This window comes from Gambusia affinis, linkage group LG08 (genome assembly GCF_019740435.1).
Source record: "Gambusia affinis linkage group LG08, SWU_Gaff_1.0, whole genome shotgun sequence".
In the NCBI taxonomy this organism is placed as follows: Eukaryota; Metazoa; Chordata; class Actinopteri; order Cyprinodontiformes; family Poeciliidae; genus Gambusia; species Gambusia affinis.
The window spans coordinates 19,160,042-19,185,735 of record NC_057875.1 but is presented as its reverse complement, the minus strand read 5'-3'; the positions used below and the strand labels follow the sequence as shown (position 1 = coordinate 19,185,735).

General features: G+C 41.9%; 1 protein-coding gene across 2 annotated transcripts; it reads left to right on the top strand.

The window, feature by feature from the left end:
• The first annotated feature begins 1,448 nt into the window (after positions 1 to 1,448).
• lamb4 (laminin, beta 4) lies at positions 1,449 to 22,058 on the top strand. 2 transcript variants are annotated; one of them, XM_044124161.1, is made up of 34 exons: positions 1,449 to 1,598; positions 2,025 to 2,191; positions 2,790 to 2,925; positions 3,007 to 3,080; positions 5,377 to 5,565; positions 6,542 to 6,605; positions 6,826 to 7,040; positions 7,912 to 8,032; positions 8,225 to 8,413; positions 8,990 to 9,145; positions 9,619 to 9,722; positions 9,810 to 9,889; positions 10,086 to 10,284; positions 10,797 to 10,922; positions 11,015 to 11,194; positions 11,454 to 11,569; positions 12,374 to 12,485; positions 12,967 to 13,147; positions 13,788 to 13,931; positions 14,012 to 14,243; positions 14,403 to 14,560; positions 15,115 to 15,339; positions 15,441 to 15,658; positions 15,782 to 15,878; positions 16,446 to 16,815; positions 16,926 to 17,089; positions 17,242 to 17,462; positions 18,060 to 18,218; positions 19,311 to 19,455; positions 19,591 to 19,798; positions 19,873 to 20,008; positions 20,089 to 20,253; positions 20,331 to 20,484; positions 21,752 to 22,058. In XM_044124161.1, the coding sequence occupies exons 1-34, from the start codon at positions 1,577 to 1,579 to the stop codon at positions 21,889 to 21,891; spliced, it is 5,367 nt and encodes a 1,788-aa protein (XP_043980096.1). In that variant the 5' UTR covers positions 1,449 to 1,576; the 3' UTR covers positions 21,892 to 22,058. The 2 variants fall into 2 exon arrangements, with proteins under 2 accessions (XP_043980096.1, XP_043980097.1); XM_044124162.1 differs by having other exon boundaries at positions 1,450 to 1,598; positions 17,260 to 17,462; positions 21,752 to 22,021.
• The last annotated feature ends 3,636 nt before the right edge of the window (positions 22,059 to 25,694 follow it).

The window sequence follows — 25,694 nt, the reverse complement described above, 5'->3', positions numbered from 1 at the left end:
GAGCAGGAAATGCAGTACAGTTCAGTTAGTTTTTGGAGAGGCTCAAACATTCCAGTTAAAGTTCATCAGTCCCTTCGGGGCACACGGTTCACTGCTGAATAAACACGTTTCTATCATCCAGAGTCCTGCAGCTGGGTTCCAGCTCTCAGAAAGTTTCTCCCATCGAACCACAAGAACCGAGTTGGAGTTCGGCTTCAGCCGGAGAATAAAAATTTAACTATTAGGAGCGGCTGAACCACATCGTGTTGTGGTCTGTGGGCTTTAACTGGTTTGGGTGTTGCACTTTTCTCTTGGCTGTATAGTTTCTATAAAGCTTCAGTTCAGGGTTACTCTGTACTTTTATTTTAGTTTATTTTACTTGGCTGTTCCATTAGTTCTCACCTGTCTGGGTTTTATTGACGTCAAATACATTTACACGTCACATAAACGTTCACCAAGTCCTCCTAAGCAGTTTCACATACAAAATTTTACACCTTAAAAACTGATACAGACCCATATATAGCAGATTAGTTAAAACACAAGGTGAGCCTCTGGTTTTTATTATGTTGTTGACTTTTGGTTGATTAAAAAAGAAAATTATAAAACTGAGTGGATTTAAACGTTTAAGAAGGCATACAACAATAAACAGTTTTCGGTTTCAAAATGCTGTTGATTACTGACGATCTTGCAATTATGGAAATGAAAATGTTTCCTGTCAAACAGTGTTTAAAGAGAGACTCAATGAGTCTTAACATTCTTCCTGTGGTTTGAGACCAGTTTATAAGGCAGAATGTCATCTCTGCAAATATCACTGTAAGCAATTCTAGACTTGGAAGTCAAATGAAATATTAAAAATTTAAATCTCTCAACATTTTACTTATATGTGAGATAGGAGTCAAAAATTTCAAATTTTGCAAATGCTTAATTTATATTTTGATTATACCTTTCCAAGCTGTACAGTTTACGTGTCACAATAACAAATTTTACTGGAAGATAAATTGTCCTAGAAGTTATTGCGATGAACAAATATTGCTATTTTGAGACCATTTTCAATGTAATGGTAGTGACATAATAATGTGAGAATACACTCTCAAAGATGACCAACTTTAAATTCTAATAAACGTCTAACACCGGAACAAAACAAATAGACAAAACAACAGAAGCAACAAATTAAGTATGAAATCTCTGTAAATAAAATGCGCTACAAGAAAGACTAAAGACTTTGTCATCCCATTTTCTTTTGCCGCTCTCTTTTTGGTAGAAAGAGAGTGACAAAAGAAAAACTCGATAAATCATTCAAATGAAAATTATCAAACTCGTTTTAATTTATTATGGCGATTAATTGATTTATTGCGACAGGCCTAAAAGTTTGTTTATTGTTTGTTGAATGAGATTTTATTCAGCTCACATTGCTGTAGGAGACATTAAATGGTAAAGTTATGACTTTAATTAATTTAATTGTTTAATCAATTGTGAAGTTGCATGCAATCCTGATTTACAATCATCTACACATTGAGATAAATCTACTTTTTCTCCACCAACAGAATAGGAATCATCTGCAGTCCACCAGAAACTAGAATCCATCAGATGTCTCAACATGATCCTCATCTTTATTTTTGGTGAGTTTGACTCATCACATCACTGACTGAAGAAATATTCTCAATGGTCTCTTCCTGGAGGAGGAACTAAGCTAAAATTAAACTCCAGTGGAATCAATTAAACTGTGGGAGTTTGGGAAGGTTGTTTACTTGAAGCCATTGACTTCATTCTGATCTTCTCCCTCCTGCTGAGTTCATCCAATAAAGGTAGAGAAAATTACCCAGAAGGACAGGAATCCAGAATGTCAAACAGGATGTTTCAGAACATTTAGAGAACCGAACAGCAGAAACCAAAGCAAAATGAGACAGAAGTTCTGTTCAGGCTGCTACTGGGTCCGTTCTAGAGATATTTGGAGTTGGAAACACTTCTAGAGTCTTTGGAGCAGAAGTCTTTGAGTACCTCGTGAAACAATGGATTCGCTCACTGTGGCTCATTTGCCTCTGCAGTTTGTCTGCCGGCGGTAAAACCCCAGGACCTCCAGGACCAGTGCCCTGGCGGCTCCTGTCACCCCCAGCTTGGTGACCTGATGGTGGGACGGGGAGCGCAGCTCTCAGCCTCGTCCACCTGCGGAGAGGACGGACCCCAGAACTACTGCATCGTTGGATACCTGGAGGTTAGAGACAGCACTCACATACACACCGGCAGCCGGAGTCGTCTTTGGACAAACAGGGATCTGTGAAACGGAAGATGAAGATGTTTCATTGGCTAAAGCTCAAGCTATTTCTTCGGGTTAACCTGTGCTAACATTTGTTTAAGCTGAGATAATAATGTGACGATATGTGGGTCTGTACAGGTTTTGTGGATTTGAAACAGCTGCTGCAGAATTAATTTTTTTCTCCCCTCATTCTCTGACTTTCATACCGAAACAAGTCTTGATTTGTCACTTTACCTTCTGACACTCTTCAGCCTGAGGAACTTTTCCAACTCCTTTCCCCATGAATCCATTTTCTTTTCTCCTCTTCTGTCATGGCTTAGGCTGAAAATACTCAGTGCTGTAAAAAAGATATGGGCCAACTACTCCAGCCTCCAGGCTCGTCCATAAATCAGACACCCGGCAGTCTTTACACCTCAATGACGCTATAGCCTCTTCATGTTGCTCTTAATGGAGTGCACTCGTCAGACACAAACCCTAAACTTTCAGCACTTATTAGTAAACCACTGATTATTGATTAGGACGAATGACTAATTTAAAATTATTATTGATTCATCAGGGGGAGAAAAAATGTTTCACATGTGACTCCCGACTGCCGTTTAGTCCCCAAGGCAACCCACAGAGCCATCGTATCGAGAACGTCATCACAACGTTCGACTCCGACAGACGGCTGAAGTGGTGGCAGTCTGAGAACGGTGAGCTGGTAGCTGTCCTATCACAGCACATCATTATGTGCAGATTAAAACATAAAAGGTTCAGCTTTTGGTGGTTTGCAGGACTTCATCAAGTCAGCATCCAGTTGGACCTGGAGACTGTCTTCCAGTTCAGCCACCTGGTCCTCACCTTTAAGGTAAACAGCTATGGACACTCATTTAAAATGTTCTTCACCTGCCAGGTTGTGAAGTCGGATGATTTTTAAAAAGTGCTTTCACACATGGGAGACACCTCTGCTGAACTGAATGAACAATTCCTGTAGGTTGGGTTACAACACAACATTATTTTCCTACTCCCCATTGACTATCATATTAAAATCCACCACCGACTCACCAACTTAATTAACCATAACATTCGTCTAAAGCGGGCTGCACAGTGGCGCAGTTGGTAGAGCTGTTGCCTTGCAGCAAGAAGGTCCTGGGTTCGATTCCCTGCCCGGGGATCTTTCTGCATGGAGTTTGCATGTTCTCCTGTGCATCAGATTGGGTTCTCTCCGGGTTCTGGACTTCCTACAGTCCAAAAACATGACTGTCAGGTTAATTGGTTTCTCTAAATTCTCCCTAGGTGTGAGGTGTGTGAATGGTAACTCAGTTTGAAATCTTGTATGTCTCTGTGTTGCCCTGCGACAGACTGGCAACCTGTCCAGGGTGAACCCGCCTAGGGAAGAAGGGTGTAAAGAAAATGGATGGATGGATGGATGGATTCGTCTAAAGCTGTGATATGCCTATTAGTTAATAGTAAAATAAAAAATATCCTTGAGATGATTAGGTTTCAAACCAGGTTTGCAAGACAGAAGATGAGTTTTATCTGAAAAAAATGTTTGTTCTGATAAGAGTTGAGAAGGTGATGTGAAGAGGGAGAGGTAAGTCTTTTCATTCAGATTAGTATTGCCCTGCTGGATTATTAACAAAATGGACATCCGACGCAACATAAGGAGAATAAAAGACTGCAGTGGTGTGACGTTCGGTGGGACTGGTGTACCAGGTAGGGGTTGAACGACTACATATTTTTTAAGGTCGACTACATCATGATAATAGTCGAGTCGATGTCGACTAGTCACGGTGACGTCATAGTGACGTAAGCGCAAAAACCCTTCACAACTACTTGGAGGCTTTATTAGCTATTTCACGGCAAATACATTACCCCACACACACACACACACACTACTAAGTCTATTATGGAGAATTAAAGAGCAATAAACAGATCATTCTTCGTGAGCAGCGGGAAAAGTTTGTTGCACAAAGTCGGTTTTTTCTAAACACCGGCTGATGCTGATGATCTCTGGATAGTTACTATAGGAGTCAAATTATCACACTGACTACATGGTGCTTTTGGAACATCACAAGCCAAACTTGTTATGAACGGATCCCGTTTGGTTACAGCTGAATTCAAGAAACCACCTGCTTCTCCTCCGCCCGATGCGCGGCAGGAAGCTCTGCTGACTCAGCAGATTGAACGATTTAAGATATTTTCTAGTCAACGTCAACATGATAAAAGTCGAGTCGATGTCGAGTTGTCTAGTCGTTGTGATGTCATAGCAACGCAAGACGCAAACTTTGGAGTAACGTACAGGCTTTATTACCCGTTTTCACGGAAAAATACGGCATTTACACAGAACAGCAACAAGTGAAACAACAAAACATCGGGATAGTTTATGATAAATAATAAGTTGCTGGGAAACCAACATTCAAAAGGAAACGCACATCTTTTAGATGGCATTACCACAGATCTTTATTTAATCAGCAACATAACATCATAATGTATTAGTTAGATCGTGACAAAGACACTCGCGAGCCGGCTAAGTGACATCCTTAGCGGGAAGGGGGCGAGTTTTAGACGGCTCGTGTTTTGTAGTTGACTGCAGCTGCAACTCCATCTCCTTTTAAAAACACTGTAAAACCACAAATATGCATCCATCTACATATCATTTAAACTAATGTATTAACTTATTTTTCTTGTGTCTTGTGACGTATAGCCTACTGTGCTGTCAGATCAGCACAGGCTGTCACCACCGGCAATCACATGACTGCGACTAGTCGACATGAAATGTAAAAACTCGCGAGATGTCCTAGAGTCGACTAGTCGACTAGTCGACTAATTGGTTCAAGCCCTAGTACCAGGGTTGCTGAGATTTGAACTGTCGGCCTTATTGCTAACCGCTGACGCTGCTCCACTGACTCTGATGCTGAACGCAGATTTAGGTAACTCAGTTTGAAATCTGGAGGTTAATTCTTACAAAGAACAGGCCACGAACAAGAACAGGGTTGGTTATCCTTAACTTTATCCTCTGGTCTGACAACGTGATGTTCTTCTTAGGAACATCGGAGACGTCGGACTAAAAGATGAACGGGGTTCAGTCGGCAGCGCTGCATGAGCCCCTGGGTCTGATTTGTTTGATAGGATGTGATTGTCTCCTGTCTGTCTTCCTGCAGAGCTTCAGGCCTGCAGCCATGCTGGTGGAGCGTTCGAAGGATTTTGGACGAAGCTGGAAAGTTTTTCGCTACTTTGCAGACGATTGTTCCCTTCATTTTCCTTCAGTTCCTGCAGAACCTGCCAGCTTCATTGACGATGTTGTCTGTGACAGCAGATACTCTGGACCAGAACCATCCACAGGTGGAGAGGTAGGTACCACATTTGAACGCACCTCCTCCAACCTATTTGCTCCGTTCATGGAATAAAAAAACATTCAGGTACAAACTTGTAATGTGGGACAAGAGTATGTTTAATTTGCCACTATTGTTTTGGTTTTGAAATGTAACATTGTCTTTTAAATGGTCCAAACCTTGAATATAAGGAGAGAATATTAGTTCTTCACAGCTCTCAACCCAAGGCAAAGCAAGATAGTTTAATTTCTAATCACATATTTTCAGCAGCCAGCCATTTCAAAGTTCATTCACAGGGATAGAAGTAAAATAAATCCAGGAAAAACGTCACACTGCAGTGGCAAGGTCAGGTTTAAAGCAATGACAAGTTGAAAAACAGACTTCAGTTTATAATGTTTAATTTAGAGTAATCAAAAGTTGCTCTAAACAAGCGGGCTTTTAGCTTTGAATATTACCAGCCGATAACTCTGTGACTCTAAACTCAGTGGCCATTTTTATCTGAGACCTTCCTGTTTGAAATCTCGCAATGGTGAGGTACTGTTGATCAGTTTCTAGGGGTCATCTTGGTCTGATCATGTCAAAATACGAACAACGTGATAATAAAGATTGTTTTACACCGATAGATCTTTTTTTGTTAATTCAGGAATCAAACACCTCTTGTGAATTTAGCCACTAAGAGAACTGGAAATGGTGCAAAACCTATTGAAACATTGAACAATTTGGACATTCAAACTTTTAGAAAAGTTCACATTAAGTTCACCCGTAAAGGTTATTGTGAATTTAGGTTCTGCCTGAAATTTCACTTGAAAGCCAATATCCCAAATGTTTTGTGAGCACTAAGTATTCTGGCACAAATAACAAAATACAGAAAAAATATGTCTGATTTAATAACAGAGTACAAATTGTGTGTTTTTTTAATATACAGTGTATGTAAATAACTGAGGAAAGGATAGAAGTTTAGATAAATCTGTAACCCGGTATGTTTGTCCACCAGGTGGTGCTAAAAGCTCTGGATCCTGTCTTTGAAATAGATGACCCATATGCTCCAAACATTCAAGGTGAGACGATGGAAAAGGTTGTTGTTTTTTTCCAAAAGGTACTTTTAATCTGCCAAACGGTCCTCACTGGAACACATATTGTAATTTTTTCAATATAACTTTTTATATATTCGCTTATAGAGCACGGACCAAAAGTTTGGACCCACTTTCTAATTGAATTCAATGAGAAACTTTTGTCCAAACTTTTGGTCCGTACTGTACATGTCTTAATTGTCCTCAGAGCTGATCACCTTGACGAACATCCGTGTGAACTTCACTCGTCTCTTCACGCTTGGTGACACGCTGCTGGCTCGCAGACGCAGAAATCCTCAGGAGAAATATTACTACTCGCTTTACAGCATGGTGGTTCAGGGAAGCTGCTTCTGTAACGGACACGCCAGCCGCTGCGTCCCTGTGGACGGAGGACGTGGGGACGTCTTCACTCAGTCTGGCATGGTACACACTGAAACTCTGCAGTTGCTTAGACATTAAATTTGTTTCTCTTCAGTTTAAATTGTTCCTTTGCTCATTGACTCCCTGATGGCTGACGCAGTGCCACCAATTAGACAAATTTTTATTCATGTCAGTTCAGTACCAGTATGCGGTTTTTTTCTCAGCTCAAACAAAGAACAGGGTTTTCCATATCAAGCTAAATGTATTTCAGACGATTAACCTGTCTCACCCATCTGAGGTCTTAAAAACATGTCAGAGCAAATCTTCTTATTCATAAATTCAGACATCTCCTGACAAGCAAAGCAATGCAACTAAGTTCAATTCAGAAACACTTTATCTGTCCCTATAGGGAGCAATTTCAAATTCCCTGCAAGCGGCTCAAACATGAGTACAACCACTACAAACACAACAATTAAAACACTTCGAAAAACAGATGATGAAAACCAAGCACAAGAGACAAGGATCACTTTTTCTGTTACTACCTCTACAAAGAAATCCAGATTGGTGTTTAGTAAAAGTGTTGTGTTGTTCCAGAAAGTTGGATTTCATCCATTCCTAAATTTTGTTGAAGTGAAAGTTAATTTAGAAATAGCACTGTAAGACGTTTGCTGAAAAGAACAATGTGACTTTCTTTGATGACCGCTTGTCTAAAAGAGGAGTAAATTCTTTTGGTTTGGAGGGAAATCATAGTAAAATAATTGGCTTTGGAGAAAATCAACACTTCCTTTTCAGTGCTGAATTCATCAGGTGTGGGTTGCTGGCTTGACTCTTAGAGTCTGACTTAAATAAGGAGTTTAGAAGGAAAACAGATCTGATGTCTATTTCTGGGTTTTCCCATGGGTTCTGCAGGTAACGAGGCTTTTTCTTCGTCCAGGTTCACGGTCGCTGTGTCTGTCAGCACAATACAGCTGGGGAGAACTGTGAGAGATGTCAGCCGTTTCACAATGACTCCCCCTGGAAGCCTGGAGGAGAAACTACACCCAACAGCTGCAGGAGTAATTTTTATTAATTTCCTCTTTTGCTTCCGTACAAATGAATCAGCTATCATTTTATTTTGGATTAAATACAGACATGTAGATTGTTTGTGCTTATAAACCTTCACATTTATGGTGCCTGAGCCATTGGGCTGTTGTGACTTGTTTCAGGTGTCACCTCCATGTCTGTGACGTTGTTTGTCTCTCTTTAAGGGTGTAACTGTCACGGTCACTCAGACTCTTGTCATTTTGATGCTGCTCGCTACGAAGAGACCAGAGGTGCAAGTGGCGGCGTGTGTGACGACTGCCGCCATGACAGGACGGGGCCTCAGTGCGAGCGCTGTAGACCTTTCCTGTATCAGGACCCGCAGAGGGCGCTAGAGGACCCCCATGCCTGCATACGTATGCTTCCTCATGTGCAACTTATTCATACTCGCTGCTTTTACGGTGCAGTATCAAACTGGATGATGCTGGTAGGAGTGATGGTTCTGATGTTTCACTTCAGTGCAAATAAAAGCTGCTGTTCCAGCTTTTTTAAAAATTGGTAATGGATAAGGCAAAGTTGATAACACACCTGAACAAAATGGCTGAACTCCCTCATTGGAATTCAGTCACTGAACTCTGCAGACACCTGGTAATGTGACCTTCATTACCACCTATATCGGAGAAGGGATGCATGGACTTGGACAGCGCTGATCTTGATTTGAGATGATGACCAATGATCAGCATTGTCAGATTTTTACTTTTGCATTAACGTGACCTTCTTCCAAACATATCCTCCTGTCTCCTGATCGTAGCATTTTAGTCCTAACACCTCTGTGATTGAAATTGGTCAAACACAGTTTTTCTCTCTGGTTTGAGTTCTGATTCTCAAAGGTCTCACAGGTCAGAGATCACTGATGTTTCTGTAGCTTCGAGCAGCATCATGTCAGGATGTATGCTGAGTCTGAGCATCATGGAGTGACGTTCTTGTTGCAGCGTGTGACTGCGATCCCGCCGGCTCACACAGCGGCGGTTTGTGTGATGCGTCAAGCGGTCGGTGTTTCTGTAAGGAAAACGTAGAGGGTCAACGCTGTGATCGCTGCAAACATGGTTTCTTCGATTTGAGATCGGACAACCCGGCTGGGTGTGACGGTACCAGAACACTGTTTTTACATTCTTTCAAATCTCTTTATTCATATTTTATCGATTAAGAATAATAATTTAAAAGGTATGACCAAGAGATCAGATTTATTGACAGAAATATTTAAATTCTCAATAAAATTTCTTTAATCTCTCCAAGATTGCGGTTTCCAAACCTCACATTGTTTGTGACATGCTGTAACATGTCGATGTGCCCTCGGGCAACCTAAGGTTGTCATGTCAGGTGCTTTGAGTGGTCAGTATTGCTAGAAGACAGTGTTATAAATTCAGCCCACTTATCATTTATGCGAATATTGTCAGGGTTTCAGTGATATCTAGAGGTCAGGTTACAGCATAGATGCTAATGTAGCTGATTTGCAATAATTTTTTTAACCATTTAAGATAAAGGATGGACCAGATGAAACAACATCCTGCTCTTTGTGTTATTTCTGTGCAGCTTTGATCTGATTTTATGCTGTTTTCAGTCTGCAGGTGCCACGGTTTGGGAAGTGTTGGGCCATGCGATCCGCTTACAGGGAGTTGTAAATGTGAGCCAATGGCCACCGGGCCGCTGTGTGATCATTGTGTGGTAGGTTAAAGTTTGTAAAACAGTGATCTGCAGAAACAGATCCTTGGTATTATGTCATGTTTTGAGGCTTAATGGTTTTGTTTCCAGGCAGGTTTCTGGGGTTTGGGAAACTCCGTGTTCAAATGTTCACCCTGTGACTGTGATGTTGGCGGAGCTAGCAGTAACATGTAGGAGTTTTCTTTTTTTAACTTTTGACTTTCTATGTTCAAGTGATTTAATGCTTTAATAAAATGTAATCCAGTCACTAGTTGTCATCTGATTATCAGAATATCAGAGTCAAACTTTAACAAGATGTGACTCACTCTGAAGGAATTAAATCTTCCCTTGAAGAATATAAAATGTAAGGTTTGTGAATGTACTCAGGTGTTCTCCAGAGGATGGACAGTGTTCCTGTTTACCCAACATGGTGGGCCGGCGCTGCTCTGACCCTGCACCTGGTTACTTCCTGCCTTCGCTCATCTACTTCCTGTATGAGGCGGAACTCGCTGCACAGCTGACAGGAGGGAGTTCCTCCCCTACTCCTCATGCTCCTCTTCCTGCTATTCCCTCTTCCTCTCCACTGGTGTGTATCATCACTGAATGGAAAACTATCTGGTCCAGTTAAACCATCAGAACCAGGGGCTGATTTTAGCATCTGGATCTGAATCCAAACCAGATTCAGATCCAGATGCTAAAAATCCCAAACCAAACATTAAGTTATCTTGACGAAGCCACTGATCCTGCTAAAAGGAGTCCAAACCTCGGTAATCCATTGACCTCAGACAGATTAATGTTGTTACAGAGGAATATTTCACCATGGCGACGGCAACCCAGTCCTGGGTTCAAATCCCAGCTAACATCTCTTTGCATGGTTGTTTATCTTGTGTGTTCAGTGTCTTAACCTGCCTCCAGAGGCCATGCCAGGTTCGGTGAGCAAAGATGGGTTAAACTTTTAGTAGAAACCACCTCTCCTGTCTCCAAAACTTTCCTCAGAAATCTGTTTAAATATTTTAATTTACTCACCAGCCCCATTTCAACATCTTTCTGTTTAACAGCCTGTTTACAAAGACTCTTTCTCACTCCTTGTGTTTTTAGGTGGATCCCAGCCTTTTGCCTTCATGTGAGCAGTATTTCAGAAGTCAGGGCTATGACTTCCAGCTCTCCGATGGAAAAGTGATTTTGATACGGAGGCCTCGTCGCCTCACCCGTCGGAGGAGACGGGTACAGCTTTGGTTCATTTCCTGTTTGTCTCTGAAATAGAGCTGAACGTGATTCTTTCATTGATTTTTCCCTATTTTTTGTTGGTCCTGCAGCAGAATACCAGCCCTTTGAACCGGGGACCCCTGCAGATCCTTCCCCACCAGGGCTCACCTGAGCAGTCAGGAACTGGTCTGGGATTGGTCAGAGTGACAGAGGGGGCGGGGCTTAGATTCACTGTGGACAACCTGCCAACATCGATGGAGTACCAGCTGGTGATCCGCTATGAATCCGAGGTGAGGAGAACTTCAGGGTCTCTTAAAAATAGTCAGCTTTACAGATTTTATTTCTTTATTTTTATTTTGACACATGACAAAAAAAACATAGACATAACCTTGAACAATGTGAGTATCAGAACAAGACATTGATTGTCAACACTGTAACATCAAAAAAATATATTGATCACATTTTGAAACGAGAAATGTAGCATTGTGTTGGAGTTTAATCTAGGAAATTTTTCTCCCTGGATTAACCATCAGCCTTCTCCCTCTGCAGTCTGTCACCGATTGGGTGGCGAGAGTGAACATCATCACGCTGTCACCAGGCGACGGAGGCTGCAGGGACGACCCTCCACCAGGAAGTCTGACACTGATCCTCCCCAGAAGCTCCAGGTGAGTCAGCCTTCGTGGGAGTTCACATTACTCTTCTCCTGACCACTTTCTGCAGAGCTTTACATTAAAATGTAGCAAAGTGAAAACAGTCCCTGCACAGTGACTGGCTGACTCCGCTGATGTGCGACTCAAGTGTTTCTCTTCAAGTATTTTCTGATTTTTCCCAGAAAAAGTGATGCAGTTTCTCTGAAGCAGTTAAATTTTTACTTTGGGATGACAAAAAGACAGAAAAATATGAGATTGTTAAAGAATAGTTTTATAGCAATGACCACATTTCTTTGTAAATTTTATTAGCCAAACTTGGCTCAGACCAGTAGAAACCAGTTAAGTAAAACTTGTCTGGCAACACCAAGCAGAAACGTAACATCATTCATGACGGATTGATGACAAATCAAGAAAGTCATAAATGATCCCAAAACAACATCAGTTAAAGTTACAGTAAGAAGAAACTGGGCCAAAATAGGAGAGTTCCTGACCCAAACGAACACAAAGTCCCATCTAAGATTCACCAGAAAACATCTTAATAAACCCCAAGACTCTAGAAAATATTCTGTAGACTGTGCTGGCACTTGCAAGTAGATGACTGTAGTGTGAACATGGCAGGAACTTTATTATTGATTGCAGCACACAAATAAAAGTGATGCGAACGCTGCATTGCTTCTCAGCCTGTTATATTATTTCCTTAGTGTCCACTAGGTGGCATACTTTCTAACACAAGAAAACTTTTATGAATATGACATCAACCGTTTGCCATGACATTTTAACTACTAAAGTTTTTGTGTTACACGCTTGTTTTTTTCCCAGATTAGGTATTCTGGATTCCCGGGTGTGTCTGAACGCCAGAGGTCGATACTTTGTGGAGATTTTCTTTGACAGGCAGCAAAGATCAGACAACGCTCCTCTGCTGGTCGACTCGGTGAGAAAGTCATGGTTTAAAAACTAATTTCTGCACAGCTAGAGGGAAGTATCTAAAGAGTTTCTTTAGGAACAGTTAAATCTGAACGTAAAGTCTCTCGGTAAATAAAGTGGTGTAGAAATATGAAAAACAATATTTTTCAGTAACCGTGAGCTAAAGCAATCAGAGCAATAAGTAATAGGATTTTTTTTTTGAATTTTCTATTACCTTAAGGTTGTTAACTTTGGTTCCTGAAAAGTTTGAATGTTTTAAATAGAAGAAGAGTAGGAATCCTTTAATCCAGGCCTAATGAGACCAAAGTACCCTATACTGTCAGAGGGAACCATTTTGTGATCCTCGGGTCGTCACTTTATTTTATTATTACCCAGATCATCTTAACCTCAAATGTAAAAAAGAAAACAAGCCTGTTTGATCAAAATGAAGCTCATTGTTGTTTTCTCTGTCAACTTTTATTATTAGTATTATTATTATTTCTTTTTAGATGGGACTGGTTCAGAGTTTCTATTCAGTCCGAGACTTTTGCTCCCAGAGGGACTTTGACTCTTTCGGTCACTTTCGCTGCGTCGGATTGGACGTGTACCTCGGTTCTCAAGAGTCACTTCCAAAAATCTGCGAAGGGCTGATCAAGAGTCTGTCGGCGCGCATCCACCACGGAGCTGTGGGTGAGCCGTTTACTGCAAGGCAATTCTAAACGTTTTCATAACATTAACATTAATCAGACCTGTACAGGAGATCCTTCCTGTCCACAGCCTTCAGCCTCGACAATAACGTTTCAAAAGTTAGTTACAGCAATATTCATTTTTAATTTAATTGAATTTTTTTAATTGGAGAAAACATCCAATCAAACCGGACCAAGGTCCACCTTTTAGCATTACAGTCACAATTTACACAAATGTATTTATGGGTTTTACTGCCACCTGCTGGACGTTCTGGATCCAGCTCCTGGTTCCAGGTGCATTATCGCCATTCAGGCGTTATCTGAATGGAGTTCAGACAGAAAGCTTTATTATCGCAAATGAAGAAGTCAACCTTGTGGTCTGTAGATTATCTTCTTCTTCTTAAACTGCTGATTCTTTGTAGAAACTACCTCTTCTCTTGCTGCTTGAATTTATTTACAATTAGATGATAAAAAAAGGTTTGTTACAGATAATAAATATAGACTTAATATGCCTAATTTATGAACTGGGTGTGTCCAAAGTTTTATGTGGTCAAATTTTAGCACTAATGTCTCTGGAGGCAGCTGACGTCTGTCAGACACAGTTTCACATGTCTGGTTTGATGTTGTGTGCTTCCTGGTTTCAGCCTGCAGGTGTGACGTCATTGGTTCTCTTGGATCGGGATGCAGTACGCTGGGCGGGTTATGTGAATGTAAGCCCAGCGTGATCGGACGTTGCTGTGACGCTTGTGCACCTCTGACCTTTGGGTTTGGACCTGGAGGCTGTAAACGTAAGAAGAAAGTTCCGAATCAGTCAGAGCCCTGCTGTAGGAACGCTTCGTCTTGCAGCGAATCCTCCATGTTGTTGCAGGATGCGAGTGTGACCCTCAAGGCTCTCTGTCGGAGGCGTGTGATCCGAGCGGAGGTCAGTGTGCGTGTCGCCCCCGGGTATCGGGTCGACGCTGCGATCGATGCGAGTCTGGATTCTGGGGATTCCCGCTGTGTCAGCCCTGTGACTGCAACGGCCTGTCGGAAACCTGCGATGGACGGACTGGAGAGTGTGTGAACTGCAGGGAGCACAGCAGCGGGCCGCACTGTGACAGGTTGGACTGAGGGTTCCGGATCCGGTTACAGAATATTCTGCCCGTCTTTATTAAACTCGTTTCTTCAGCAATGTGAGATATTTTATCCCCTCAGGAAAGATCACCTCACTTTCTGATGGTGTCATGTGGTTCTGACCCACCTGTGTGTGGCTGCTGTAGGTGTGTGGAGGGTTACTATGGTAACCCTGTCTCCAGGCAACCCTGTCAGCCCTGCCTGTGCCCTGATATCCTGAGCAGCGGACGGTTCTTTGCCTCCTCCTGCCGATACGACCCGCAGTCCGTCAGTGTGAGCTGCTCCTGCAGGGAGGGACACACAGGTAGGAGCCGCGTCTGCGGATCACCTGGTCAGCAGTTGTGCGGCCAAAGCTTAGTTCCTATTAGTTTGTTGTGTAAATCCAGGGAACCAGAAATAAACATAGGAGCAGAGATTTTTCTTGAACCGAAGTAAAATTTTTGACTGGGGGTCAGGGAGGTCACTTCCCCTCCCTGACCCTTATGTTGTTCCCTTGGGCTGGAGTTTAATTCTTAAAGATGTTAAAGATGGGGCGTGCTGTGGTGGTGTAGGGGATAGCGCGACCCACATTTGGAGGCCTTCAGTCCTCGACGCGGCGGTCGCGGGTTCGATTCCCGGAACCGGCCGACGTTTGCCACATGTTTTCCCCTTCTCCTTCCCCCTTCCTGCCAGCCTACTTTCAAATAAGGGACACTAGAGCCCACAAAAAGACCCCCTGGTGGGAAAAAAAAAGATGTTAAAGATTATCATTAAATATAAAGTTAAATTCTAAAAAAAAAACTCCCAGACCCACGACAAAAAAAAGTAAATCAATTATTAAAGTTCACCTGATCGATCCTCCCACCTTCGACCTCTCAGGTGAACAATGTGACAGTTGCAGTCCGGGTTTCTACGGCGACCTGAGGTTGCCGGGTGCCATTTGCAGGGCGTGCTCCTGCAACAACAACATCGACCCGGACGACAGCGAAGCCTGCGACGGCACAACAGGAGAATGTCTCCGCTGCCTTCACTACACAACGGGTCCACAGTGCCAGTTCTGCAAGCCTGGTTACTATGGCAACGCCCTGCAACACAACTGTAAAGGTAAAGCGGCCAGTGAGGAACGTGTCACATGGTTACCGCTGGTTCATATGGTCACAGATGTGTCACATGTTTGCTGGTACATGTACATCGATGTTTCCCAGAATGCTCCTGTGACCGCCGGGGGACCAAGGCGACTCTATGTCCCCTGGAGAGCCCCTGCTTCTGCAACAGGGAGACGGGACAGTGTCCCTGCAGGACGGGTGTGGTGGGAAATCTCTGTGATGAATGTGAGGACGGGTTCTGGAACCTGGACGGAGCGTCGGGATGCAAGCCCTGCAGCTGCGACCCGTCTAACTCCATCTCTAACATCTGCGATAAGGTGAGAGCATTTTCCTGAGGTCTTGCTCAGGCTGAGAATGAAGAGGTCAGAGGTCATCCAGGTTCCGTGCAGCAGCAGATGATTGTTCGAAAAGTCAGCTGTCTGAAGCTGTGATGTGTCCAGGTGTCGGGAAAGTGTCCCTGTCGTCCTGAGTTTGGAGGAAGACAGTGTGATGAATGTGGAGAAAACTATTTTGGGAATCCAGACCTGCAGTGCTTTTGTGAGTGAACTACTTAATCTGTCAGAGACTGTCTCCTGCTTTATTTAAATCATTTTGAGTCAATTACTTTATTCTTAAAGTCAACACACACACACATGCATCCACATTTAGAAAAGCAAACAACAACTGTGTTACAGTTGATTGATACCGGCACAAACATGTGACACCAAGATTGTTTAATTTGAAGAAAGTTGGGAGTCGTGGCAACGTCACTCAGGTGAAAAACCCTCCTGACCAACACCAGAAAACAACAAACAAATGAATCAACAAAGACCTTTTCAAATTCAGAGTTCCTGGTCAAATATAAACCATGCTGATCCGTCAGATCATCCCAGACGTGTTCACTCAATGTATCAATTACCAGAACCAAGCAACTCCCTGAAAACCTGAGATCCACAGGAAGTGTTGGCCCCTTTAAAGCAGGACTCAAAGCATTGCTGTTTACTGCAGCTTACCCAAAAAACAGTTTTATTCCTGCAGTTTTTGTAAGCTTTATCTATTTATTTGTTAATCTAGTTTATTAATTTTAGGCTTGTTTTGCCTAATTTCATCACTTCTTGCTCTTAGCTTGTGGCTGTAACCTTGCGGGAACGCAGTACCCGTCGTGTGACCCTGAAACTGGTGAGTGCATCTGTCGGCCTGGCGTCACCGGTGTCCTCTGTGACGAGTGCGCTCCAGGCTACAGTTCAGCGTTTCCTGCCTGTGAGAAATGCCATGAATGCATGGTTCTGTGGACCGAAAACGTCACTGACGTCCAGCGAGCCGCCCAAAGGATGAGGACGTTCATCCCTCTCCATGGCAACACCGAGCATCCCTCTCACAGTCAGTACTGGCAACGGATACTGGAGATGCACTCCAGACTGGACAGCGTTGGTAACATGACTGGTTTCTCTCTGCCAAAGCTGGAGAAAGTAGAGAAACTCTACATGAAGATTAGGTGAGATCCATATTTTACATTTTGCTGTATCAAAGATAATGTGGCTCCTGGTTGTTAGAGACCAATGTTGTTTGCAGAAACCAGTGATTTTGAAGGACTTCTCTTTGCAGGAAGCTGAAAGAGGCTGTCGACACCAACATAATTCTGATCGACCCGTCTGTCCTCCTTAACAATGAAATCAACAACATTAATGTAGAGTTTCAGAAGATGCTAAAAAACCTGAAGGATAAACTCATCAAGGATCCAAACAAGAAAGAAACTCAGCCAGTGGAAGGTGAGACATGAAGATTGGCTTTATATCTACGCCAGTGACAAACTTCAGGTCAACTAAACAGAACACCTTTTTTCTGACTTGATATAAAATGCACTAATTTAAAGCAAAACCTTGAAATATTTAATTTTAATAAGAAATAATCAGCTCTGTAGTGTTCCACTCTGTTGCAGAGATGCTGCAGGAGATCCAGAAGCTTCATAAAACCTTCATGTCAGACGAAAAGCGGGTGAGAAACTCCAATAAAGCCGTGGAGGACTCCATGGACACCAGACGGGAGACTAAGCGCAAACTGAGCATGTGCAGCAGCAGAGGAGACCTGGCAACTCTGGAGAAGAAGGTCAAGGAGCTCAACATGCGCCAACTCAACCAAAAGGTGAACAATATTCAGCTGAGAGATGGCTGGGACTTTTCTGACATCAAAGTTCAATCAGCTGAACTTCCTGAACACGCCAATAGCGCTTTACATGCAACACAGGCAAATGTTAGAGATTGGGTAAAATTTAAAACTTCATTAGAGAAAATAATCATCCAGACATTCTGTTTGAAGCAAAGCATAAAAAATTATCTTGGTTTTTGCAAGGCTAACGTAGGGCTAATGATGAAAATATCTCCTTAAAAAAAATTTTTTTTAATACTCTCAAATGTGTGACATCTTGCCTGCAAAGCTGTTTCTCTGAGCAGAACAGGGCCTCAAGAAAGATGATTGAAACATCAGTTCAATGTGCAGCTGCAAAGCTTTGGCAGTCAGTATCAGTATGTTGCAGGCCCACTGCTATGGCCTTGAAATACAGTAGTTTTTATTTCCATCAGCTCACCAGAGAGCTGCATCTGCTGCTACTTTTGAGCTGGTCACTGTCATTGTTTATCTAATTGAGACAGCCTTCTAGTGCTCACCGGTGGTATTACACTTGAATAAAGAAACTGAATGATCTTCTGTTTCCTCCGAGCAACTTGTTTTGGTCTGATTCAGGTCTGCGGGCGGCCGGATCCGGAGGACTGCTCCGGATGTCCTGAAGGTCAGATCTGTGATGGAGCTGCTCCCGATGCCCAGAAAGCTTCTGAGATGGCAGAGAAAGTAAAAGAGCAACTCGTCAAATTCCCATCCAGCCTGGACGAGTCGAAGAAAAAGGCTAGTTTACACTGGGAACACTGGGAGGGTTTCTCCACTGAGCTGGTTCCTGTGGGAATTTTATAATAAAATGACTTTTATTTGTGGCTCTATATTAGAAAATATTTTAAATGAAAAAGCATTTGATGCAGGTAAGTACACATAACTTTATATTATTCCAGATATAAACACAGTCTTCTGAGAATATTATATGGATTTTATCAGAAACTTTGAATTTTACAAAATGTATGAATTTAGGTTGGTACTGCTGATGTCGTTGAAATGACAATTTAACATTTAACATGTTGGTTAAAACAAACATTAAGTCTTTATTTGTCTATAACTAGAACAATCTGTATTGTTCTAGTTATAGACGTGGCTATTTGAAAACATGTTTTAGGAATTTTTAAAACTGATTTCAGTATTATCCACAGGCAAAATGCATCGTTGTAGCCAAATCTTTCAGGAATCAGTGCGTTCTGGGAAACTGGGCAGGAATTATCCTGGATGGAGGAATTTGCTGTGTTGGGCTTGGAACCCCTTTAAAACTGCTTTTGGTTCAAGTTTTTATCGACTTAACCTAAAACCGAGCAGTTTAAGATCAGATTTACCCAGCAGCATTTTAATTGCTTGTTAGTCTCCAAGAGTCAAAAATCCCAATCCTCATTAAAATGGTTACTTCCTCTGGAGCTGCAAAGACTTTCTGCCAAGACAAAAACAGTTCTAAGGTCCCCAGAGGTGATAGAAACTGTAAAAAACAAAACAAAAAAACTGATGGCAGGTAAGCTTGAACACTTTGAAAAATCTGTTGCAGGTAAACAGTTGATGTAGACTAGTTGGTGAGTCTTCCCTGAGGATTGTTTTGTTTTCGATTTTTTTATTTTTTTTTTCCCCACCAGGGGGTCTTTTGTGGGCTCTAGTGTCCCTTATATGGCAGTAGGCTGACAGGAAAGGGGGAAGGAGAGGAGGGAAGACATGCGGCAAATGTCGTCTGGTCCGGGAATCGAACCCGCGACCGCCGCGTCGAGGACTGAAGGTTTCCAAATGTGGGTCGCGCTATCCTCTACGCCACCGCAGCAGGCTCAGTGTTTTTGATTATTTTGACCGTTTCAGATCAGTGACGTCCAGCAAGTGGCTCTGGACACCAAAGACCAAGCCCAAGACCTGCAGCACCAGATCAGCGACACCACCGAATCAATGGAGAGAGAGAAAAACAAAACCAGAGAGCTCCTCCAGAGAGTCAAACAATATCTGATGGGTTAGTGTTCTTTTAGGAGACCTTCAACGCCACATAATCCAACTACTAACTATCTGCGCCTACCATCCTCTAAAAATGTTCCAGAGTGATGCATCTTTCTATGGGGAACATCTCTGTCTGTTTCTTTCCTGGCAGATGAAATGGTTCCTCCAGGTGACATTGAGAAAATGGCCAACGCTGTCCTGAGGATCCAGCTACCGCGATCACCTGCTGAGATCCAAACGATGATCAATGAGATCAATAATCTTTTGAACGGTGCCACCAAATTCCAGGAGGACCTGAAGAAGCTGCAGGATGAAGCCAAAGCAGCTCAGGAGCTTCTGCAGAAAGCGACAGAAGTCAAGTTGGTGTCTGAAAACAAAATTATTTAACGCACAGCTCTGTTCAGAAACCATTGCTATTTATTTATTTTAACAGGGAGCAAACTAAAAACATCAACTTTAGAGACATCCTCAGTGACATTGTTGCTGCAGACACAGCTCAGAGCAAAGCCAACGATGACCTGGAGGTTGCAAATAAGGACAGAGACGACGCCAAAGACCGACTCCAAGAGGTGAGACTCAAACTTTCCAATTGTTTCACAGTAATCATCTCCGCCTGATTGGTACTGATGGTTTCTCTGCCGTGTTTCAGGTGAAAAACAAACTGAACCGCATTGAGGATAAGCGGATGAACCAGACTGTAGGTCTGCTGGAGGAGATTGAAGCTCTGAAAAGTAAAACGGAGCAGAACAGAGAGATGGCAAAAGAGGCCAGAGAAACTGCTGAGTCAGCGTTGACCAACGTTTCTAATGACGCGGTAAAAATCTGCAAACTGTTTGCAGCTGCTGCTGCTGGGTTTGACCAGATTTTTTGAGACATTTTCTCTCCCAACAGGAGCTGCAAGACGTTCAGGAGCAGTTTGAGCTTTTAAAGCAGAAGCACTTGAATAAAACACTTGAAGACCAAGCCACAGATCGACTGCAGGAAATCCTGAAGGAGATCGAAGATATGCAGAGACAAATGGAGGACAGACTCCAACAGATAGAAGGTTATAACCATCAGACTAAGAGTTGCTGTAGGATTATTAATGTCCTGCACAGAATGATACAAATGATACACTGAACAGGCTGGACAACACGTCAGTTTTACAGGAAAAGTGGAAGAAAAGAAATCCTAAACACTGAGAGGAGTGTGAGACTGACTCAATGTTTGCTCCAGTGACGGTTATTTGACCTGGGAAAAAGCTTCAGTGTTTTGGTCTCTGATAAGTTCCCTCTGAGAAAGTTCATAAACAAAAATATAGCATGACATATGCATCAGGTGAATAAAGAATTCACGATATTATTAAATGTGACAAAGTGACATTTATTTAAGCAGCTATTGGAAAAGAGGAAAAGCATTTATTAGTGGTGGTTAGTAGTCCAAAACGCACTCACTTGTTTCGCAAGTTTGACACAACTTGGGAAACAAAACAAAAAAATTTATTTGTGGAACATTTTTGTTCATAAGGACAATACTGAACGTTTCTTATGTAATTTGGCCATTTCGAGCTGATTTAAGGAACGGAGGTGGTTCTAAAAAATATATAGAAATGAACCTAACATCTGGCATGGCTACATGGTAGCACTGTTGTCTTGCAGCAAGAAGGTTGTGGGTTCAAATCTTGGCTTGTGGTCTTTGTGCAAGGAGCTTGCATGTAAATGTAAATGTGTGGGTTCTCTGAAAGTAGACGGTCCAAAACTATGACTGGTCTCTCCGAATCGCGCTGAACATGGTTGCTTGTCCTGTGATGGACTGGTGACCTGGCCAGGTGAACCCTGACCTGTGGAGATCAGCACCAGGCCCCCCAGTGGACCGGATGTAAAATGTAGATTTACTTTTATTTGAAAAAACATTAGATTGAATATATTTTCCAACTCACAAGAGCAAAATTAGGTCTTTTTGTTCTCAGTTACCAAGGATTCTTCTTTTCCACCAGTTTTTGTTTGGTAAATGTTGATGATACATCAGCAGAGGAAACAGAACGAAGATACAACAATAGCAGTTGTAATCAGACTGAAGCAGTTTATGTAATTTAGGAAAACGACTGAAATTCACTCTGAGCAGGACAGTGAGACGGTTCTTCCTCAAAAAAACTTTTTAGTTCTGGCCCATATCCTAATTCCTGCATGTGATGGAGGGATGGGGGGAGCTGCTCCCTGCAGTCCGACTGACCCTGATGTTTTCTCTTTGGGTTCTGAATGTTTGAATGAGATTTCTGCAAGATGTTTTTGACAGATCTGAGTTGACGTTTCCTGTACATTCGTTTCTGGCAGACGTGGAGCAGAAGATCCAGCTGCTGATCCAGAGGAAGGAGGAGAAAATAGTCGAGGTGGCCGAGATGCTGAAGACGGTGGAGTCACTTCAAAAGGAAATCGCCTCTAGAGCGCAATATTACGCCACATGTTCCTCATAAGTCCTGCAGGAAATAAAGAAAAAAAATATATGACTCAGTTTTTTATACACATATATCTGATGTTAAAATTGATGTTCTTACATTTGGAATATTTGCTTTTTTTATGTTAGAAACTCTTACAAAGATCAAACCTTACATCATGAAAATAAAAAAATATTATATTTTAATTGTCTCTGAGTGATTTCTTTTGGGACAGATTGTAGTTTCAGATGTTGTGTCCAAACATTTATCAAAATTCTCATCATTGTACCGGTCTTCTTGAAACCCAGCGGATGACCTCTCACCCTGAGCCAGATTATTCATTTTAGACAAATGTGTTTTATACATTAAATATCACAGGATTGTAAAGCACCTTGAGAGGACATTTGTTTTGAATCAGAAAAATGAAAAAGCTCATTTGAACCAAAGTGAATTGAATAATGGTGCATTGTTTCCTCTGCCTTTAAAAAGCATCAGTTATTTGAGAAGTAAAATTAATTTAACTGATTCTCATATATTAGTGTAACTATTTGTGGCAGGAAGGGTTTTGAGTCCCAGTCAGTTTGTTTAAAGGCTTCAGGAAAGACCAGTGACAAATCTTTTATTTTAGTCTTGCTTAGTGGCATGAAAGATACTCTAAAATACAAAAAAATACTTTTTAATCTACTTTAGACGAAGTCTTTCGTGCATAAATAAAACATCTCGGGATGTCCGTTTAAAACTAATTGATTTATTCCGTTTCTATCCACTAGGGGGCGCTGATTTCCAGAGAAATTTGCGGAATGTTTCCTGCAGAAGCGTCACAGAATGACCCATTCAATGATCACCTGAATTTCGTGAACCCACTACATCTCAAATCAAGGAAATGAGCATCTGCTCAAACAAATCCAGATGTTTTAAAACTCCCCATCTGTGCATTTCCTTTGGGCAGCAAAGTGGAATTGATCAGGAAACAAGAAAACACCAGACTACTCCTTTAAACATATTTAAATGTAAATATGCCCTGTACATATTATCCTGCTCAATACATATAATCCTAGATGGAGAAGTTCCTGAGTATGATGTGCATAGAGCACAAAACAACAACAAAAAACCAACAGGTTTGAGAACCACGGGGCTTGAAACAAGCAGCACAGGATTGGGGAACATTGATTTAAATGATGAAGTTGTGAAATGGTATAATTATTAAAGTCACAAAGTAAGAGAGAAACCTTACTTTGTGGTTTTTCTCTTACTTTGAGAGTAAGAGAGAAACCACTGTTTTGAATTTTTATTTTTAAAAATTCAAAACGGAAAATTCTGCATTTTCACGGCATCTGAAACAGACTCCAAGGAGACAAAGAAACCAGATGTAAGTACAGAAGTTAACACAGATCATTATCCCCACTATGTAGTTAAAATACGACGACTGAAAGTAAACTAGACGATGCAAGGTAAAAAAAAAAAAAAAAAAAAAAAAAAAGGACGGAAAAAATGCAAAATTATTAAGGTTTTAAAAGACTCGTGATTCTTTAAATCAGGGGTCTCAAACTCAATTTCCCTGGGGGCCGATGGAGGTAGAGTCTGGGTGAGGCTGGGCCGCATCGGGTTTTCCACAAGAAAAGCTCTTACAAAAACATTCCAATGTTATCAAATGTCTTTATTTTTATTTTTTAAACACAAAATAAGATGAAAAAATAAATAAACAATTCATAAGAAAAAAAATTAATCAGTAATAAATAAATAAAATATAATAATAACACAGCAGCTATAGAAGACTAGATAAATGTAATTATTATAATTCAGATTCAAATGGCTGTATTAACAGTTCTTTAACCTTTAACTTTCTGAACATGAATGGAACATTGAACATAAACTGTTATGAATATAACAGTTTATAAACTGTTTCTTCTGCCTACTTCTTACTGCTAGAGGTCTGGCAGCGCTTCCTCTCGCATAGCCGAGCCACATTTGGCTTAAGGGAGGACGCAGTTGAGACCCTAAGTAGAGCTTGAAGATGCTCGTCAGTAAGTCTGGACCTGTACTTGGACTTATTGAAGTTCAAGGTAGAGAAGAGCTTTTCGCACAAGTATGTGCTCCCAAAAAGACACATGGTCCGCTTGAACATTGGGAAAGCTCAGGGAAGCTGGGTGGCAATTCTCTCAAAAATTGCCCAAGCTCTGCTTTTCCACTCACCTCCCTGAACTTGGCTTTGAGTTCAGAGTGGCACTCTTGGTCAATGAGCTCCATTTGAAGCACTGTGATTGGTAAGTTAGTTCAGCTCCGCACAACACTGAAAAGTGCCAATCATATCAAACTCATGGCAGTGTTGGCATAGTTACTTTGAAAAAGTAACTTTAATCGGACTACTGATTACTCCTTGAAAAAGTAACTTAGTTAGATTACTGACTACTTGATTTGGAAAGTAACTAAGTTACACTAAAAGTAACTTTTTAGTTACTTTCAGCAGCTGCTAACAACACTCCGCCTCCTGTGAAAATCACATTGAGCTTTGCCAATACTTTTTTGTAAGCTATTTTATAATGGTAACATCAACAATGTGTCTCCACTGATAAGGTTGAACTGAAGAGGAGATTGTAGAAAAATAAAAAACGTGAGTAGTTTGTGTGGTCCACTGTTGTCTGGAAAACTCTAAGAAGGATTTTAGCCTAACTGTAGTCTGACTACTGGATTTGAAATAGCAACGCGTTAGATTACTCATTACGGAAAAAAGTGGTCCGACGTCAGTAACGCATTACAAATTAACGCGTTGCTGACATCACTGCTCGCGGGCCACACTAACATTAAACTTTCATATTAAGGTGGGGGCCACAAACTATCGTCCCGAGGGCCGCGAGTCTGAGACCCCTGCTTTAAATCAATTTCTCACGCCAATCTGCAGCAGCCAATCAGCACTCAGCCTTTGTTTATAATACAACAGAAAGTTTACAGTAAACACCTGAAGGAGAGATGAAGGGAGAGAGGAGAGAATCCCCAGCAGAACAGCTCAGGGCTCAGGGTGACTGCAGTGCTTTGTTACTGAACATATGGCAGCCTGCTGACATCACACGCACACACACACGCAGACCCCCCCCCCCACACACACACACACACACACACACACACACGAGCAGATTTTAGTTTTAACCAAGTTAGGATTTTATATAACTTTTTTAGTAACTCCCAATTGCATCAAGCACTTAGCAGGTCAGTGTAGTCAGAATACATTCCTAACCCTAACATTACCCTCAACTTAAACCCTGACACTGCCTGTGGTTCTGCTGAACCGGGACTGGGTTTTAGGTCCCATATGGCCTTACCAGACATCAGAAGATGGGTGAGAGCACCAGAAGAGATCCTAAGCAGGTAACATAAAGCCCACACAGTCACACACCTTCTTTGTTGCTGCAGGTGAGCTTCATCAAAGGGGGAGGAAGGGGGCTCAGGAATGTCTTTGTCTCTGGTCCTCCCGAGAGGTTTTTTTTGTTTTGTTTTGTTTTTTCTAGGGGGGGGTTAAGAGTCAAACTTTGTTGTAGACAGTGAAATCAATACATCAGTATTAATCAGTAACAGATGATCAATGGTGAACATATCAAGGTGATCTAGACTCTTCAGACTGAATATTTTCAGCAAGAAACTGATCCGGGATCCAATCTGTGAACGTTCTCATTTTGAACTCTTCGTTTATTTCTTCGCCAAAAATGTTCTGCTGACTTCAGATCAGCTGCCGTCTGATGGCTCCAGAGCTCAGTCCGGATTTTTTCTTTATTCCTCTTCAGGTTTTCTCTTTTAAATCTGAGCGCTGTTCTGGTTCTGAACGGTTTTACGTTCGTTCTACCGTTCTG

What these genes read in the sequence shown, in the direction of transcription:
- lamb4 (XM_044124161.1), top strand. Translation starts at nt 1,577, where the DNA reads ATGATCCTCATCTTTATTTTTG. An exon ending in CTCCTCTGCTGGTCGACTCG is followed by an intron (nt 12,486 to 12,966) that starts GTGAGAAAGTCA and finishes ATTTCTTTTTAG; the next exon opens with ATGGGACTGGTTCAGAGTTT. An exon ending in CCAAAGACCGACTCCAAGAG is followed by an intron (nt 20,009 to 20,088) that starts GTGAGACTCAAA and finishes GCCGTGTTTCAG; the next exon opens with GTGAAAAACAAACTGAACCG.